The 20,567-nt window shown below is 46.9% G+C and overlaps 1 protein-coding gene across 1 annotated transcript in view; it reads left to right on the top strand.

The window, feature by feature from the left end:
• The window catches only part of EYA2 (EYA transcriptional coactivator and phosphatase 2), a 209,175-nt gene that overhangs the window by 54,073 nt on the left and 134,535 nt on the right, over window positions 1–20,567 (top strand). Inside the window, exons 2-3 of the mRNA XM_081832260.1 lie at window positions 5,995–6,113; window positions 19,841–19,886. Coding sequence (XP_081688386.1) covers window positions 6,005–6,113; window positions 19,841–19,886 — 155 coding nt within the window. The 5' untranslated portion in view covers window positions 5,995–6,004. The remainder of the gene's footprint in view (window positions 1–5,994; window positions 6,114–19,840; window positions 19,887–20,567) is intronic.

Genomic DNA, 20,567 nt, shown 5'->3' with positions numbered 1-20,567 from the left:
AGCATGCATCCTTATAAATTTTAAAGTTTGCTATAAATTAGTACTTGTACCACTTCCAGGAAAATGCAATGTCCTTAGAACATGTAAACTTCATTTTTCCCCCTCTTATTTACATATTTATCCTTTTATGTTGTTCTCCATCCTTTGCCAAATTTTCATGTTTCCAAAGCATTCTTTTGTAGTGCAAATGTACTGGTGAAAAATAATCTTAATTTTGGTTTGTTTCATTTTTGTCTTCATTTTTTTTTTAATTTTTTATTGTTATGTTAATCCCCATACATTACATCATTAGTTTTAGATGTAGTGTTCCATGATTCATTGTTTGTGCATAATACCCAGTGCTCCATGCAGAATGTGCCCTCCTCAATACCCATCACCAGGCTAACCCATCCTCCCACCCACCTCCTTGTCTTCATTTTTGAAGGGTTTTTTGCTGGCATAGAATTCTGGGTTAGCAGATGAAATTCCATTGCTTTTTGGTTTCCATCATACTTGCAGAGAAGTCTTATTATTCCTTCTTTAAAGATAATTTGTATTTCCTTTTTATTTTATTTTAGAGAGAGAGAGAGAGTGAGTGAGAAAGCACATGAGCAGGGGGGAGAGGGAGAAGCAGGCTCCCCACTGAGCAGGGAGCCCAACATGGGGCTCAATCCTAGGACCCTGAGATCATGACCTGAGCTGAAGGCAGATGCTTAACTGACTGAGCCACCCAGGTGCCCCGATAATTTGTCTTTTATTCACCCTGTGGCTGCTTTTAAGATAATACATTCTCACATGTGTATAGTTTGATTATGATATGCTCAGGAGTGTTTTTCTCTGTATTTATTTTTCTTCTGATTTGCAGAACTTTGCTGATTGCATTGGCTTGATGTCTTTATCAGTCTTGGAAGATTTTCTGTCAGTTTCTTGTTAAATATTGTTTCTGATTTGTTTTCTCTTTTCTTTCCTTCTGTGGCCCCTGTTACATGTATGCGGGACCTTTTCTCCATGTCCCATGTATTTTTATGCTTTTTTTGAACCTATTTTCCTTTCCAACCTTCTTTCTGAGATTTGTCTGCTGACTTATCATCCAGTTCATTATGCCTTTCTTTTGCTACATCAAATCTCTAGTTCAGCTGCTCTATTGAGCTCTGAATTTCAATTATTATATTTTTCAGTTTTAGAATTTTCATTTTTTAAAAAATATTCTAGTTCTATAGTAGTATTCTCCAATTAAATCTATTTTCTTGATCATATTATCAAGGTAGTTGGGGAGTCCATGTTTGATAACTCCAATATCTGAATCTTATTATGGGTTTGGTTTTTTGTCTTAGTTTTTGATCATTTGGTCTTGTCTCCTTGCATGCCTGGTAATTTTTATTAAAAGCTGAACACTGTATATGAAAAATTGTGGAAACTCTGGAAGGTAGTACCTTCCCCAAAAGAAAAGTTTCTTTTCTTCTGCCAGGTGGTGATACTAGAGGTAAATCACTTTGAACTAATAAGGGATAATTGGATGACAAATCAGGATCTATTTGGTTTGCCCATACTCTAAGGGAGTAACATTTCAAAGGTCTCAGTTAAAAGCCTGGTGTATTTACCAAGGATTCTCATCCTTGACGGACCATGAACTCCAATTTTCACCTCCCTAGTACTGGGAGATTGCCAAAAGCTCTGCTTCATTTCTTGTCTTCTTAGCTACCTCCCTGTGTTTGGCTTCTCTCACTCCCACCCCACCCAGCTTAGGTATCACCAAACTCCTCAAAGGTTATAATTGTCAGCAATGTCAGGCTCACTCCTCTGTGGTTCTCATAGCTCTAGGATCTCTGCTCCTTGGGTTCTAGCTGCCTTAGTAGCCCTGAACTCCAGTTTTTGTCTCCCCAGCCCAATGACATTGGGTAAACCCTAAGCTGTTCTTTTATCTTCTGTGCTTAAAAATTGGCAGATGTTTTGAGGGGCAAAGTGGCAAAAGTCAGACTTAACTCAGTCCATGTCTCATCTCTCTGGGATCCTGGGCCCTCAAGCCCTCCCTTGGATGCTGTCTGATACCTTAAAACAATGTTTTATAGCTTTTATTTTGTATTGTGATAGTGAGATTGAACGAAAATTACAAACTATCCCATCATAGCTGGAAGGTGAACTCAGTTGAAGAGTTTACTACATACTAGGAAAAATGGCTTATTTTTATTTTCTCCAATATTGGAGAAAAATGCAACTCTAAGCCATATTAAAAGGAATATTCCAGATGAATTAAAGACTTAAGCATGAAAGTTAAAATTCTAAGTGAATATGAAAATATAAACAAATTAAAATATGGACACATTTTAATATCCTAGGGTTAGGGAAATAATTTTACACCTAGAAAAAAAAATACTGGGCAAATATATTAGAAATTTTTTGATCTCCAAAACACCATAAATAAAGAAAATGAATGGAAACTTAAGGAAAGAAATTTACAGCATCTAAAACCAGCAATGAACACTCCAGCAAATCAGCATGAAAAGACAAAAAGAAAACCCAATTTAAAAAAGGGCAAAGATAAAAGATATAAATAGACAGTTCCCAGAAACTCACATGTCCCACAGCTATGTGACTGTGTGCTTAAACTCACTAGTAATCATGGAAATACAAAGTAAAACAAGTATGATATCACTTTCCACCCATCCCCTGACAAAAATTAGAAAGCTGGAAATGCCAAATGTTAGCAAGAATTTATGAAACTAGAACACTTAACGCACTTTTTTTTTTTTTAAGTAGGCTCCATGCACAGTGTGGAGCCCCGTGCAGGGCTTGAACTCATGACCCTGAGATCAAGACTTGAGCCAAGACCAAGAGTTGGATGCTTAACCAACTGAGCCACTCAGGTGCCCCTGATTTATATACTCCTGATGGGAATCTAAATTAGCACAGGAATTAGTGAGGAACTGTCTACTAGTACTCGGTCAAGTTCAATTCACATATACCCAATGACAGAAATCATCCTTGTATATATATACGTTTAAGAATGTGTGTGTATATAAACACACATATATAGATACACATTATATATATATGTGTGTGTGTGTGTGTATATATATATATGTTTTTTTTTTTAATGAAGATGTTCGTTGTAGCATTTTTTATAGTAGCCAAGAGATGAAGGCTTCCTGGATGTTTATCACTAGGGCAATACATAAATACAATAGAGTAAATACACAGTATGGAATTCTAACTATAAGCTAGATGCCTATTCAGCAATATGTACACATTATAAAATCATAGTGCGGAGTGGGAAGAAAAAGCCTAAAAACAGGACAAGATCTCATGCACAGCACTATTCATGTAAATTAAAACACAAGTCACACATAAAACAATACAGCATCATTTTATAAGGGGACATATTTACATATTTAATACATTAGAGTCATCATCCAAGATGGGGTGGAAAAATGAGAATAAATGGGAACTTTTAAAAATTTTGTTTGAAGAAGCTAATCGCTCAATTATGGATTTCCTCCTTCCCTTCCTCCCTTCCATCTTTTTTTTCCTCCCACCCTTCTGCAGATGGTAACAGGATGACAGAATGAACAAGATTCCGTGTCAGGTGTTGTGGGGGAAATAAAGGTGATTTCCATGTTGGCTTGGCCTTCAAGGATGTTAGGCAAAAGTCTACAGTGAACACATCAAAAGCTTTAGTTAGCAGTACTCTGTCCCAGAGTTAGAACTCACAAGCCCCTTCCTGCTCTGAGCTCCTGAGGATGACAGCAGCTCTTGGTAAAATAAATAAGCAATGCGACCGAGGCCAGAAGTCACAGTGCTCCTTCTTTCCCCGTCAGGCAAATGTTTCCCAGCTAACATAAAGATATAAACACTAGGAGCTTACTTGTGTGGAATTCTCTCATCAGATTAAAAAGTGTATATAAAGTACTTCCTATGTGCAAGTCCTAGAATAAGAGATTTCTTTGTTGTTGTTTTTTTTAATTATTAAGTGTTTCAGGCCCACAAAGATGTGTGGTAGCCACATCACAGTGGTATGCCCACCACCCTGTTTCCAACTAAAACAGGGGTTGGCAAACTTTTTCTGCCGATTACTAAATATGTTCAGCTTTGCGGGTCTCTGTCACACCTACTGTACTCAGAAGGTGCAGTGTGAACATAGCCCCAGACGATCCAGTCAACCAACGAGCAGGACTGTGTTCGGAGAACACTTTGCCTATGGACACTGCAGTTTTCACATGTCATCAGAAGTTATCCTCCTCTTGGTTTGTTTCCAACCATTTAAAAATGTGAAAGCCAGGGCGCCTGGGTGGCTCAGTCGGTGAAGTATCCGGCTCTTGATTTCAGATCAGGTCACGATCTCAGGGTGGTGGGATCAAGCTTCGTGTTGGGTTCAGCACTGGGCGTGGAGCCTGCTTGAGATTCTGTCTCTCCCTCTCCCTCTGCTCCCCTTCTCTAAAATAAAATAATAAACAATAAAAATGTGAAAGCCATTCTTAGCTCACGGGTAACACGAAAAGATGGGCTGGATTTGGATGGGCCACAGTGGATGTCAACCCCTGAACCAAACGTTACAAACTCAGTTGAAGCTCCCAGGGTACCACTTCCCAAAGTGCCTTCCCCCTACCATCCCCAGAGTCAGCCATTCTCTGAAATTTGTGTTTTTCATCCTATACATACTATCATCTGTGTATTGTATGTGTGTGTATCCTTAAACAGTATATAGTATTGATTTATATGCTTTGCACTTCATAGAAATGATATCATACTTTGGGTACCCTTCCGCCTCTTTGCTCAGGACTTTGTCCGTCCTGCTGTGTGTGGAGCCCCAGCTTAGTCTTTTTCACTCCTGTATGATATTCCACCATGTGTACACACCACCTGTAATTATTCTTTCTCTGGGAATGCATGGGCATTTAGGTTGCTGCCCACAAAGACCTTTCCTTACAGCTACCACCTGTTTTCATCCTTACCGTGATCTTTCCAGGGAGGTACTTTGATAACCCCATTGTCCAGATGAGCAAGCTTTTCACTTAGAGCAGTTTGGTAGCTTTCTCAAGATAGTGAGGAGCGAAACTGAAATTTGAATCCATGACCTTTGCACGATGGAATCTGAGTTTATAACCACTTTGCCATTGGTCGGTATGTTTTGTTTTATTAAAGTAATGATAACAGATCCTCCCAACGATGACCTTGCCATACTGATGTGCTTAGCCTTTCTCTGAGGACACCTTGAATCAGTGCCAAACATTACTGGTTGTAGCTTAGCCCTTTGGAAACCGCCAGGTACGGTATTATGCACATGAACCAGAAACCTCACTTCCTAACCATGGTGGGGAGGAATTTAGGAGGAATAAGTACTGGCATGGTGCAAGGACTGAACAGGTTTCAATAAAAAATGAGAAAGACTCAGGAGACTTGTCCCACACTTTTTCCCTGCTCCCCATAACGTTTTACCAACATCGTGAGTAATTCAGGAGCTAGCGTTTCCTTCCTTGGTGGGGACCAAGGTGATGGGCTGTGGAGTCTGGCCACCAAGAGGGACTTGTTAAATATTACGGATGCCTTCCGAGCCTCTGTCTGTCTGTCCAACTAACACCATGTCCGTTTTTCCCTCGAAACTGCAGTCAACCGCCTCTGCTCCCTAAGCCTCTGCTTTTGGGGATCCAAACCCAAACTCTCCCTCCCCACCTGTCTCTCCCTTCCTCTGCTGGGAAGCCTCCCTAGCTCACTCCAGCTCATTCAGATGCCATTTAAAAGAGACCAGAATATATTTTTTCTAATGGCAAAATACCGTGTGAAGGGAGGGGAAAGTTTTAATCAAGTGGGTGTATTCTCCGGAGGGGAGCAAGTACTTCATTTTAATTCCTCATTTCCCTTTGATGAAAAGTTTAGTGAATTTTTATTATGTAGAATTTATAAGACGGCTGGGTTTAGGTAATCAGCTTTAATATTTATACTCTTAGGGAAAGAAATAGGAATCATTAGTAAGCATGCATAATTAATGAATAAATTATATTTCCCTTTGTTTTCTTTCAGGTACAAGGAAATGCTAGAACTGGTGATCTCACCCAGCCTCACTGGAAACAGCGATTGTCCGGGTAAACCGAAGCTTAACCGTGCTGACGCCGATGTCTGGACTCTGAGTGACATAGAAGGTAGGCCTCCCGGCGTGAGTTTTGGTGGACCTGTGGTGGTCCCGCTCGCCCCGCGGAATTTAGTTAAGGGGCTGACAGCCTTCGACACGTGTCCTTTCGCAAGTACCGTCATTAGGACAATTTCTCCTCTCGCCACTGGGATTGTTGCCTCTGGACCAGAACTTGGGCGTGTGTTGCTAACAGTTCTGTCTGGTCATTAGAGAGGCAAGTGTGCTCGTTCGTGTTCTGAACTTCCTGTGCCGAGAAACGCTGACACCTCCACAGACGAGACGCAGTGTCGGGTGTGTTCCAGGGCCCAGCCCTGCGTGTGTCCCGCAGGGTCGCGGCTCTGGCTCCGAGTCTGTCCCCCAGCGCTGTTCCGCCATCACGCATCCAGGCAGGCGTCTTGTTTACGAAGGTTTGACGCTGGGACAAGAACTCATCTGCCTTTTGCTTTCAGGTTGGGTTAGAGTCAAGGAAGCAGAGGAGAGTTAAGCTGTTTTAAAAATTATTGGCAAATGATGCAGCTGAACTAGTTTTCACTAGAACAATTCCAGCTATTGTTTGCTCTGTTTGGGATCTGTCAGCCTTCCTGGGAGAGCTGGGAGTTAGCAGAAGGCATTAAGCTATTATGTTTAACCATTGGGCTTAACCCTTTATGTGGCCAGCTTTGGAATTTGCCACTGGTGTCCTAGGACCTCGGGCTGTCTTTCCTTCACTGTCTGTGACTGATGCCAGCTCAAGGGACACAAAGGCTACCTAACTATCGTGGAAAACCAGAGACTTGTGTCTAGTCAAATACAGCATCGCAAGGAATTTGCTTTTCAGCAACTCCAGGCTGCTGGGAATAATTCTTGCTGTCACCAGGACAGCGACATTTCCCTTGCATGCTGCTAATGAAGCTGGGACAAGCCCACTCAAAGTACCACCAAGAGGGTCTGGGCTCCCCCACCAAACCACATGCTAGAGAACACACCCTCATTCTTCTGGGCATTTTGGAGTGTCCGTGTAAACCACCCTGGGCTCTGTGAGACTTGGAGATGATTTATTAAGCCCTGTTCAAAAGCAGTCATTCTCTTCTTTCTGAGTAGAGGCACTATTCAAACTAGGGCTTCATTTCAGAGCCAGGAGAGCTAGGAGGAAGAGGAGGCTGCCGGGTGAGGAAGATCCAAGTCTGAATCCCAGCCCCACTGCTTCCCAGCCAAATGGCCTCCGGTAAATTGTTTCACCTTTCTGAGCCTCCATTTTCTCACCTGTCAAATGGGGGCGTAGTCACGACCCACTGCAGAGGATGCTTGTTGCTGCCTGGCACACCATGGACGGGTGGTACCGTGGTTAAACGTAGTATTGCCCGGTCATTCTCCGCTGAGTCCAATCACCACGGGGAGGGTAGAACCAGGGTTGCCAACTAGCAGCTCACAGCCAAGTCTGGGCCTCATGAATGCCTTTGTTTGCTTTACACTGTAATAAAATAAAAATAAAAGTAAACTTGTAAAAATCGGGAGCGCTCACATAAAAATCTGGATTTCTAGTTGCTCTTAAAATGCCGAACGCCTTGGAGACGCGGGGCCCACATTCCCACCTGGCTGCCACTAGTGGGAGCTGAGGAGCAGCTGTCCCTGAGATGAGTCCTGGCCGCTTCCTTTGTCCTTAACTTTCGTGAGCACATACTTTGCGCCAGGCACCGTGGAAAGCAGTGTGACTGCAGATTAACCCTCCTACTCTCTGTCACCGACAGAGCAAACAGGCAGCGCTGGCTGTGTGCTGGGCATGGTTGTACAAACTCACTGAATCCCCACAGCCCCCGGTCCTGGGGACTGTTGTTAACCTTCGTGTTACCAGTGAGGGAACTGAGGCACAGAGAGGTCAAGAGATCATGAGGTCACTTGATCGAGATAACACAGTTCAGTGACAGCCAGAATTTGAACCTAGGCAGTCTAACTCTGAAATCTCTTCTCCTAATCAGTACACTATAATGTTTCTCATTGAGTTATTACACCCTTCTTAGGCTATGAGCCCATCTTACAGATGTGTAAGTTGAGGCACAGGGGGATTAAATATTAAGTAAGCAGCCTAAAGACACACAACTAGTGGCAGGGCCAGGAATCAAATCCGGGTGCTCAGGCTCGAGTCCCCACTTCTAAATTTTAGACTCACTTTCTGCCAAGCCCTTAAAGAGTCCTCAGACCCCAGATATTTGTCCCCCACAGTGGTGGACATCTCTCTTCTGTCCACACCCTTTCTGCTGCCCTGGCAGGCAGAGCCAGTAGGGTCAGGTTACACACACGTACACACACACACGCACGCACGCACACACACACTTCTTTCTCTTGAGATGGGCGGTGAGTTCCTGGGCTCTGCAGGGAACATTCCGCCCTAGCTGCGGCCTCTAGTGCTGGATTCGTCAGCTGCCCTTCCAGCCTGGGCCCTTCTATGACCCTTCTGTGACAGAGTCATTATTGACTGACTGCAGGGGTCTAGATCCAGGGAGGACCCAGGGGGGCAGGAGCAAGGGGGCCTCCATTCAGGGGGTTCTGGAGGGAATGTGAAATCCAGAAATACCACGGTGGTTCCCACTGTATTCGTGCTGTCTCTTACCACCTGGGGGCCCCTGGTCTGGTCACCCAGACTCTTTGAAGTTTATTTGCCTCATCTGTTAAAGGGGAGTATTGTTCCACTGACCTCCCTGAGTTGATTATAAGGATAAAATAGTTAAAACATGGAGAGGACTTAGCGTTTCTTAAAAAGTATAGAATAAGATCTAGTTTCCTTACCCTTGGCCACCAGGCTCACCTGTCTGTCCCCGCCAGCCTCTCAAACTCAGCTCGTCCCCGTCCCTTTGCTCAGTAGACCTAGCCTCAGCCTTGTTTCTTTCGTTGTAACTCGGAAACATGATGCTGCCCTTGGGGTCTTGGCACATGCTCTTCCCTTGGCCTGAACCAGTCTCCCCCATCTGTGGGACCATCCCTCAGCCTTCAGTGCTCATCAGAAAGGTCTTTTCCTATCAGAAGTAACGGTTCATTCACTCATGCAACAGGTGTTTTTTCAGCCGCATGCCCGGCATTGTTTTAAAGGGGCATACTAAAGCCCCTGCCTTCCTGAAGCCTACTTTAGGGGGCCAGCTGGCCAGAGGCTGATGATAACAGTAAATAAGCAAAACACAGAGCATGTCAGGCAGTGATACATGCTATGGGGAGGGGGCAGGGGGGGAAGCAGGGAAGGAGGATAGGGAATGCAAGGGTGTGGGGATGTCCCTGGGAAGGTAACACTTGAGTAAAGACCTTAAGGAGATGAGGGAGGACGTCCATGTCGATGCGGAAGAAGAGCCTCATACGCAGAGGAAACAAGTGTAAAGGCTCTGGGACAGCAGCAGCGTCCCCAGAGCACCTGAGGAGCAGTAAGGAGGCTATCGTGGCTGGAGCCCAGGGAGCCAGGGGCCGTGGGGGGAGGAGGTCAGAACAGTGGCCAAGCTCAGACCTCACCAGACCTTGAGAGCCACGGGAAGGACATTGGATCTTACCCTGAGTGAGATGGGAGCTGTGGGAGGGTTTGGAGCAGAAGAGGAGTCCTCTGATCTGTGTATTAACAGGACCCCTCGGGCCATTTGTGAGAACGACTGGGGGTGGGGATCGAATGGGAGCCCACAGACCATCGAGGGAGGCGTTACAGTAGCCCAGGAGAGAGGCGCCGGTGCCTTGGACTGAGGCAGGGAGAAGGGGCAGATTCTGGACCAGATTTGAGGGTAGAGCCGACAGAACACCCACCCACACCGTTCTCTGTCCTGTTTTCTTTTCATCATCCTAGTCTCTATCAGAAGGTACATGTTTGTTCACCTGTTGTTTATTGGGCTCCCGGCCTGAATGTCGGTTCTCAGAAGGCAGACTTTACCTCAGTTACCTGTGTATCCCCTCTGCTGAGACAGTGTGTGACACCTCGTTGGTGCTTCAGAAGTCCTCCGAATGAGTGAGGACAGAAGACGGAGCCCTCCCTGTGACTGTGCGCATGCCCCTCTTGCGGCCTCCCACGCTTGCACACCTCACAGCCCTTGCTGCCCTGTACCCTGCCCGAGCGCCTTCCTTTTCCTCTGCTTCTCCGTGACACATCGGTTTCTGCTCACCAGCTAACACATGAACACACAGTCCTTACAAAGTCTCGAAACATTGGCCACATCTATCCAAGCTCAGTCTCTCCTCCCTTCCCTGGAAGTAACCACTGTAGCCTGTTTTGCGTGCATCTTAAGACCTGTTTGTAAGAATCACATTTGTACCAACATTTACTTATGTGACTTAGGGGTGTATATTTTTATATATTTAAGCATGTATGTTTACAATAGAAATTACAGTATCACTGGAAAAAAAATCTGAAACACAAAACTGTCACATACTATGTATTTGCTATAACTTGTTCTGCTCACTCAGGACACATGAAGTAATGATATAATAATATACCAAAGAATGACAGTGCCCTAGTTCATGAAGCCATATCCCTGTGGAGGAACATGAGGTTATTTGTACAGACAGTGCTACCAGGGGTGGGGTCATGCAAGCTACTGTTTGAACACGTGCCCTCTTTCTCTAGGGAAGATGCTGAGAGGTGAAGGGCAGCGTCACAGGGCTCCCTTCCCTGTCCTTTCTGCCTTACAGACTCCCCCTCATCAGTGCTGCTTCTGCCTCATGGCAAAACCTCCCGAGCCCCTCCAGAGGGTTGGTAGTTTCTCGCGTATTCCTTCATTTCTGCAGCCATGTGGTCAGCAGGTTGTTTGATGAGCCTACTGCGCACAAGGTGCTGGGAACCCCCCTGCTGCCTGCCTTCAGGGCCTCTGCAGGTCACTCTGCTCCCAGAGGCACTTTTTGCATCATCCTATGGTCACTGCACCCTACATCCTACAGGGTTTGGGCTCAGCCAGGCTGCATGTGTATCCCAGCTCTGCCATTTGCTCCCTGGGTGAACTTGACCAAATTCCTGTTCTCTGTGAGCCTGTGTCCTCATCTGGATAATGAAGATATGTTTGCTGCATGTGTGTTCGGTAAATTGTTCCAGAATGCCTGCTGTGAGCCAGTGCCTCGTGTGGGTAGTGGGGATATAATGGTGAATGAGACAGACGAGTCCCCCTCCCAGAGCTTCTGTTGTAGTGGAAGAGACAGGTACTGAATTTTTAAACAAATACGGGATTTCAGATGGTGGTGATTTTTATGAGGAAGTAAAGCAGGGATGAGATAGAGTGACCTGCAGGCGGGCCAGTGGTTAGAAGGGCTTTAGCGCGATTATGCTAAAGCCTGACGGGGTGCTTAGAAAACACTCAGTAGAGGTTAGCTCTGTGTCTCTCCCTCTTTAATGTGCATAGACTCAGCCAGGGACTTTGTTACATTTCAGATTCTGATCCAGCCTAAGAGTCTGCATTTCTAACAAGCTCCCAGGAGATGCTGATACTCTGGTTCACCAGCCACTCTGAGGAACAAGGGGCTAGCTTGGTGTTTCTCAGATTCTCTTGTGCATCAAAATCACTTTGCAAGTTTTATTAGCATGCGGATGGCAGGGCCTTACTCCTAGATTGCTGATTCAGTAAAGGTTTGGTCTGGGGCCCAAGAATTTGCATTTCTAACAAGTTCCAGGTAATGCCCATGCTGTTGGCCCAAGGACCACACTTTGAGAACAAGGCTTCTGCACTGGTTTTAAACCTGGCTGCACACGAGAATCTCCTGGGAAGTTTAAAAAAAAAAGCTTAAGGCTCATATCCAGATCCTACCCCCAGAGAATCTGATTTAATTGGTCAGAAGTATGACCCAAGCAATGGGATTTTTCTAAAGCCCTCCAGATGAGTTTATTGTGTACCCAGGATTGAAAACAGTTGTTCTAGATGGTGAATTCCTCCAGGACAAGGACAGTTTTTTATTCCTATATATGTATTCAAATTATTGTTCCTGACTAGCACACAACTCAGTCTGTGACTCATGGCAGATCCTTAAAAATTATTTATGGGTGGATAGGTAGATAAATAGATGGAAGGGTAGAGGATGGATGGATGGATGGAGGATGGATGGGTAGATGGATAGATGGATGGATAGAGGATGGATGGTTGGGCGGAGGATGGATGTGAATCAGTGGAGGGTGGATGTATGGATGGGTGAAGGATTGTGGATGGATGGAGGATGGATATGGATGGGTGGAGGATAGATGGTGGGTGGATGGATGGATCAAGGATGGGAGGATGAATGGATGAGTGGAGGATAGATGTGTAGATGAGTGGGTAGATGGATGGATGGGTGGGTGGATGAATACAGAGGGGTCTTGAGGAATCACAGATCACTTTAGGCTGATACTAGTTTTGAATCCTTAGTAAAGTTTCCTTAATTTCCCTCTGCCTTATTTCCATATCAGTAAAATACAGATAATAACTTCCTCCTTGGGTTGTTATGGACAGTGATAGAGATGTCTCACGCAGTCCTTAGCACAGTGCCTGGCTTATAGAAACCACTTGAGAAATAGTAGCTATCATTCATTACTATTCAAGGGAAAATTGGATTTGAATTATATCCTGTCTTCTGGAAGGAGGGGAAAAAATGTTACAGAACTAAGAAAGCAAAACCTATTCAAAATACAAAATACAAAAAAAAAAAATGCGGATATATTTTGCAGAAGCCAAAGCTATCATGTCATTAAGGGTTTCCTCTGAGAGGCGAGGCCATGCCCACTGGGCAAGTTGGGCTGTCTTCTCTCGGACCTCCCGCACCTCCTCTGCCCTGGGCATGATAGGGTCTGATTTCCCGTTCCTGTCTCATGGGTTCCAGCCTGGAGCTGGCACGTTTTGATTCATCTCATCCAAGCCAGGTGGAGCTGCCCAGACCTCTGCCCGAGTCCTCACCTGGGGAGATGCAGATCAGCTTCACCCCTCCCACCCTTCAGCCTTTCCCAGCTGGCTTCCTGGGGGCCCTAGCGCCCAGAACAACCTCTACCTGAATAGGACAGAAATCCCACTCTGGGGGTATTGGTGTAGTGTGAAGGAGATTGCCAATTCCCTCTTTATGAGAAAGGGCACTGATGATTACTCATTATCGAACGCCTTCCCTGCATGAAGAGCTCTCACCCCTGGAGGTGTCTCTGGGACTCCCCATCTTCTCCAGCCACTCTCTCTGGTATGTTGGTCCCACCTCTCCTGTTGCTTGCTTACTGATTTTTCTTTAAAACAATTCCCTTTCGGGCACCTGGGTGGCTCAGTTGGTTAAGCGACTGCCTTCGGCTCAGGTCATGATCCTGGAGTCCCGGGATCGAGTCCCGCATCGGGCTCCCTGCTCAGCAGGGAGTCTGCTTCTCCCTCTGACCCTACCCCCTCTCGTGTTCTCTCTCTCATTCTCTCTCTCTCGCTCTCGCTCTCAAATAAATAAATAAAAATCTTTTAAAAAAAAAACAACAAAACAATTCCCTTTCATTACATTCATTTTAAAAGGATGACTTAACACCAGTTCCAGAAATGAAAAGTTATGCCTTTGATAGTCTTGCTGTCGTTCTAATATACATTCAGATAAACAGGTGATGATTTAAATAGAAGAGCAGTGTATTTAGGTGTCTTTTCAAATCCTCATACTCTGGGATATGCTGGCCTTGTTCCTTTCAGTCCTCAGGAACAGCCCTACAAGGGACAGATGCCTTGTTCACTGTCACATAGCCACTCAACGAGGGTCAAAACTGGGGTTAGCACATCCGGACTCCTAATACAGTGCTCTCTCCTGCTGTCATTGTCTCTGGCCTGGGAGCACTTTAAACCACCCATACAGAGGGGATGAGCTGGTTAGGTTAATAGCCTTGCACCTTTCGTAGCAAAGACCTGCCTCAAGACATCTTGCACTAGAAACGGTCTCATCTCATGGGGGTCACTTAGAAGCGGGCGCCTGGGGTCCAATTAGGCAACATAATAGTGGTTGCTGCTTTCAGAATCATTAGCTTCTTAATCCTCCCAGGGAGAGGTAAAAAAGTGTGAACATTCAAATTGGGCTCCCGGATTTAAGTGGCTTAAGCAAGGGCCCCAGGAGGAGGGAAAGCTAATAAGCGCTCCCGTGTGTGGGGCCCTTAACACTTGGCGGGTACCTGCCTCTTGCAATGGTATAGCAGCAGCCCTGTGGGTATGAGCTATTGCTCCATCTTGTGGGTGTGGAAACCAAGGCTTAGAGAGAAGAAGTGACTGGCACAAGGTCACACGGTTATCTTGCAACAGCAGCAGGATTTGAATTTGGGTCTGACCCCTTAAGCCCATGTGCTTTTGGAGGGAAGAACGTTAAATTGACAAATTAGATTTGGGTTTTAGATCTGGCCCACAGCAGGTGCATGAATGCACAAATGAAGGAACAGAGTATGAAGGCCCTTGCACAAGTTTCTTCACACAATCACGTGTACACACAGTCACACTCAAGTGTGCGTTCACACATACAGACCTAGCTCGAGTTGCCTTATTTTAAAATTTGGATCTTAGGCCTTGCTCATTTGTATTGTCTTCTGGGCCCCATGTGCATTTGAGTTTGTGACTTCTAGAGTGGGGATTTATTTTTATGAACCTGGAGTTGTGATACTTTTTAATGATTTGCAGTTTTTTAGTAGCCCGTAGTCCAAACTCTCACCACTCAGAAGTGTGGTTTCCTGGCCTGCTATGTCAGCCTCACCTGGGAGCATTCTTTTTTTTTTTTTTTTCCTTTTAGGATTTTATTTAAATTCAAGCTAGTTAACATATACTACACTATAGTATTAGTTTCAGGGGTAGAATTTAGTGATTCATCCGTTGCATATAATACCCAGTGCTCATTACATCACATGCCCTCCTTAATGCCCATCATCCAGTTACCTCATCCCTCCACCCACCTCCCTCCTGCAACCCTCAGTTTGTTTCCTATAGTTAAGAGTCTCTTATGGTTTGTCTCCCTCTCTGTTTTTATCTTATTTTTCCTTCCCTTCCTTTATGTTCATCTGTTTTGTTTCTTAAATTCCACATAGGAGTGAAATCATATGGCATTTGTCTTTCTCTGATTGACTTATTTCGCTTAGCATAACACCTTCTAGTTCCATTCATGTCCTTGCAAGTGGCAAGACTTCACTCTCTTTGATGGCTGAGTAATATTCCATTGTGTATGTGTGTATGTATGTGTATATATATACCACATCTTCTTTATCCATTCATCTGTTGATGGACATCTGGGCTCTTTCCATAGTTTAGCTATTGTGGACATTGCTGCTATAAACATCAGGGTGCATGTGTCCCTTCGAATCACTATGTTTGTATCCTTTGGGTAAATGCCTAGTAGTGCAATTGCTGGGTCGTAGGGTAGTTCTATTTTTAACTTTTTGAGGAACCTCCATACTGTTTTCACCTGGGATCTTTCTTGGCCTGCAGGCTGGGAGTCTGCGTTTTCACAAGATCCCAGGGAGTCCTGCTCCTTACCATCCACTTTCTTCCTTTGCAACTTGTTCTAATTGTAATTAAGACTTATTTGCATAATACTTTGTTTGCCATCCATCTTCCTCACTGAACAGGAAGTTCCTGACTGCTTTAGCTAATTGTTATAAACCACTTCCTATCACATGCCTGGTGCAAGTAGGCAATGAATAAGCGAATGAGTGAGTGAATGAGTGAATGAGCTCATTCCAGAGGCTTTGGCCATCTGTTTAGCTAATCCTTCTCCCTTTACGCATGGGAAGCTGGGGAGGAAAAGGAGAGTTAAGAGTTTTAAATTCAGGAGTATAAATGGAGGAGGCTGTCTGTCCCTCCCACCTTGAGAGCTAGCTGTCCCATTTTATGGATCACCCACATCCCCCAAAACACATGGTGAGGCTTGGAGACTGGCTACCTTGGGTCAGGTCACTAGGGCTGCTTTGGCCTCTGGCAACATGGATGTAAGTCATGCCTCCATTGACCTCAGCCTCATCTGTCATGGCAAGTTCAGTGGCACTAACCAGATTGAGAACAAGAAGCTGTGGTCCACGCAAGTCCATCAGGCTCCAGAGCCCACCAAAAGGAGTGTGGGCTGCTGCACCTTCTGAATATAGTGTTTCCAGCACCCTGAAGATGCTGGGGGCTCACTTTGACGAGTGGAGTCCAAGGGTCACCTTCCCCTTGTGCCAATGGCCCCATGTTGGCGTTGGGGTGACCATGAGAAGTATGACCTCCCTCTAGAGGGCCAGCATGCCTGCACTCCCGCTACTCCCATTGCTGGACTCTGTAACGCTTTGGCATCATGCAGGGACTCATGACCACGGTCCCCCCACTGTCTGCCCCCTGGCAAGCTGTGGTACCATGGTCATGCTGCTGGCCGGGGCTGTGGGCGGGATTGTTCCTCAGCTGCATGGAGAGCTCGGTGGCCTGGCCTCCCGTGTCTCCACCCTCAGTGGGTCTGTCTGGCTCTGACCGCCATCCAGAGAAAGCTGTCAAATACAGTGGCATTCTGAAAGTGGTGAAGCGGGCCTCTGCGGGATCACCGAAAGACATCCCAGGCTACACTGAGGACCAGGTTGTCGCCTATGACTTGAACAGCGATGTCACACTGGGGCTGGCATTGCCCACAGGACCGCCGTGTCAGGCCCACTTCCTAGTGTGCAGATGGTGACAGTGGCAGGCAGGCCTCCTGGTCCTCATGACCTCCAGTGACATAGCCTTGGACCACAGCAGGAGCACCAGATGGAGAGAGAAGCTCTCCGCTCCTAGCAAGGCCCTGCCCTACCTCTGCGCCCAAAGCACTGAGCATCACCATCCTTGACACAGTCCCACTCAGGCCCTCTGACGAAGGGAAGGAGCTTGAAAGCCCCACCTTGTCACATGCCATCAGGATTCCCAATGAGGTGTACATCATCCCCACCTGGAATAAAGGGCAGAAGGGAGGGCGGCAGGTAGGGAAGAAGGAAGGGGAATCATTCCCTGTGTAATGTACTCATTTTCCAGGTTTCCCTGCCCCCAGGTCTCCTGGGATGAAAAGTTCAGTACGATACCAGTCCAAAAAGATAAAAGCCTGTGTTTTTCAGAAGTCCCACAGTCTGTGGAAGGCAAATCTTTTACTGAATACCCGTCTCTCACTTGCACAGTCGTCTTGGGGGTTGCTGGGGCGGGAAGGGGAGAGGATTGTAGGCTTGCAAGCAGGAGAGGGAAACCTGCCCACGTGGGGAAGGCAGGTTGCTCAGCAATTCAGAGCAGAGGAAGCAGAAGTGAGGGAAACATGCAAATCACAGCGCGGAGATTGGGGCAGAAAGACGCTTCAAATTTACAGAACACCAGGTTCATCTGAGCCCATAGGAATGTTGCCATAAGATGTGATTTTTATGAATATTTACATATTTATTTAAGAAAACATATTCAAAATGTTTAATTCAGTAACTTGTGTATTACTAAATGCACTGAGATCATGGGCTTTTACCAATGATGACATTGTGGCTGCTTCCGAAGGAGGCCGTTCATTCTCTAGTCCTGGGGGAGGATGAGGCTGGGGTGCTGGAGGTCCCGCCTGGGGCAGCAAGCCCGAACTGGGGAAACTAGCATTGAGTGAGCACCTACTGTGTTGTGTGCCAGGGGCTTTCCTTGGCACTAGAGCACGGCTGTTCTTGACACACAGTTAGAAATGTATTTTTACACTGCTGTTCAGCTCACACACGCACACATACATGCCCGTGCACACAACCCCCCCCCCCCAGCACATTCTCACGTCTGTAACTGGAACAGAAGTCTCACCCAGACCCTTCTTACTCTGGGCAATACATGCTGCTCTTGTCTATTCGATTTTATTGTTTAGCTCTAGCTGTTGCTCCCTGAATGGGCTTCAGGACTCCCACCCTTGACCCAGGGGTTTGGGACCCCAACAGAATTTGACTCAGCCAGGGTGGTGGTTCAGGGAACGGACTTGGGACTCACATGGCCCTGGGGTTCAAGTCCCAGTTCCAGGGCCCACAGGCTGTGTGACTTGAGCAGGGTCCTTAGCCTTGCCCAGTTTCTTCATCTGTACAGTGGGGACAGTGACATCGCCTGCCTTGTAGCGTTGTTGAGGGGACTGAGTGAGGTCCTGCCTGTGAGCAGTTAGCGCAGGGCCTGGCACGAAGCGAGCTCCTACGTGGATGCTGGTTGCTGTTGTTACAATGAGCGTCGGCATGGGCTGCAGCGCCCTGGATCCAGGCCACCTGAGTTCAGATCACAGATCTGCCCCTTCTGACCCGTGGCCTTGGGTGAGTTAACCTCTCTGTGCCTCCAGCTCTTCACCTGTAAGGTATGAATAGAACCCTCCTCATGGGGTGATTATGAGGATTAACAGTTACTAATCCAGGTAACAGACTTAGCAGAGAGCGTGGTACATAACAGGCCCTGGATAAATGACGGACGTTATCATCGTCTCTTTTATCCACACACATCCTAGTGGGATCAATTGTTCCCCATTTCACAGGAGGGAACTCTGAGGTCCAGAGACACTAGGCAAGCTGCCCAAACTCTCACTGCTACTGAGTGACAGAGTTGGAATTGCAGGTTGCTGTTCTGAGCCTCCAACTTCGGGGGTGAGAGAGGCTCAGAGCTCTGGAGACCTTGGAGCATTTCTCAGGAGGCAGAGGTGCCCCCAGCCACGTACCCCAGGACATAGGCGCTGCCTGCACACGAGGGAGTGTGAATCGGCAGGTTGGTACGATCAGAAAACATGTTATCGGGGCGCCTGGGTGGCTCAGTCGGTTAAGCGACTGCCTTCGGCTCAGGTCATGATCCTGGAGTCCCGGGATCGAGTCCCGCATCGGGCTCCCTGCTCGGCGGGGAGCCTGCTTCTCCCTCTAACCCTCCCCCCTCTCATGTACTCTCTCTCTCTCATTCTCGCTCTCTCAAATAAATAAATAAATCTTTAAAAAAAAAAAAAAAAAAAAGAAAACATGTTATCTAGTATTTGCCAGGGCTTCCCCGTGAGGACATTGAGTTGCAGTGTTAAAGATGACAGAGCACAGTCCCCAGTGGACTGTCCATTTGTAAAATTAGCCTCTTGAAAATCTCCCTCCCAGCTTAATTCCATCAACTGTTTGTCACCTCTTGCATTATTATCTCCCACTGACAGTCACATGCTGTGGGCCGAGGGATACACTTGAATCAGCTCAGGCCTCTTCTGTCTTCCTGCTCCACACCCTAGCTGGAGCCTAGGAGATGAGTCAAGACGTGCCTTCCCCTAAGTACTGGGGCCAGCCCCACCTGAACCCCATGGACCGAAACGAGGGTGGGAGAGGAAGAACATCAAGATGTCATCAGAAGAAGGGAAATGAATGTCGGATAATCAAAATCAACTGGTGTCTGCCATTCTTGGGTTCTTGGGGTTGCCTTTGAGGCAGGGAAGGGAGCAGTTCTCCATCCAGGAGTGGGAATGGCACCAGCCTGGGAGTCAGGAAACCTGGTTCAGGTCCCAGCTGTGCTGCTCTCTAATTATGTGACCTTACTCGAGCATGTTCTTTCTGTCCCTTTGGCCTCAGTGTCCCCATCCATGCAAGGGGTAAGGGAGAGTGTTCTACTCTGATGTTTCAAGATGCTATAGGCTCTTTACGTGTAGTCCTTCAACTAGTACCTGGAGAGAGAAGTCATCCAGAAAGGGTTTTCAAGAAGGGAAGTGCTCAAATGTTGTGCCTTGGATGAGCTTTTGTGGTTGAGAAAGTCCCTGGCAGCAATTCTCTGAGTTTCTTCCCACTCAGGTCAGCGTCTAAAGTCACAGCTTCTGTGGGTCATCACTCTGAAGCTAAAGCCCTTCCAATTTTTCTTTTCCCTCCAGGCATCACCACATCGGCCTCTCCGAGTGTGTCTCAGCTCTTCGCAAGGTGAGCACCCTGGCCCAGCTCCTTCTGCCTCTGTCCCTTTCTCCCCCTTGCTGGGCAGAGGCTCTGGGGCCAGAGTCCCGGAGGGGAGTCCCAGCACCAGCACTTCCCAGCTGAGCCACCTGGAGCACGCAACTCCACCTCACGGGCCTCAGTCTCCCCATCCGGAAGAGGGGGACCATCACGATGCCTGCCCCATGAAATGAGCTAGAACATTCAGAAGGGCTTGGGATGGAGCCTGGAGCAGAGTGTTGAGTGTTGGCTGTTTTCGCCCTTCTTCTCTTTGTTCTTTTTGTTAGTCTTTCCTTCTCTTTCCCTCCCCTTCCTCTCCTTTCCCGGGCAGACTCTTTCTCAGTTCTTCCCGTCCTCCCTTCATCCCTGCCTTCCTCCTTCCTTTCTCCTCCCTTCTCTAGTCTGTCTCCTCCTTGCCTCCCTGTCCTGCTCTCTCTGCCTCCCTCTCGCCTTTGCCCCTCTCCTCCCTCTTTCATCCTCTCTTCCGGTGCCAACACCCACCCAGCACTCCTTCAGGCCACATTCCGCATGGGACCCCGAGTCCCGGAGATGGGTGAGGTGGGGCCCTTGCCCTCGGGGAGCTGCCCATCGAGGGGAGGAGACAGGCCAGTAAAGCAGAGACCCCCCTCACATGGGCGGTCAACATCAATGCGCCACCAGCGGTGTGCAAGG

This window comes from Leptonychotes weddellii, chromosome 10 (genome assembly GCF_054177405.1).
Source record: "Leptonychotes weddellii isolate Sample4059 chromosome 10, ASM5417740v2, whole genome shotgun sequence".
Classification (NCBI taxonomy): domain Eukaryota; kingdom Metazoa; phylum Chordata; class Mammalia; order Carnivora; family Phocidae; genus Leptonychotes; species Leptonychotes weddellii.
This window is presented reverse-complemented; position numbering and strand designations above follow the sequence as displayed.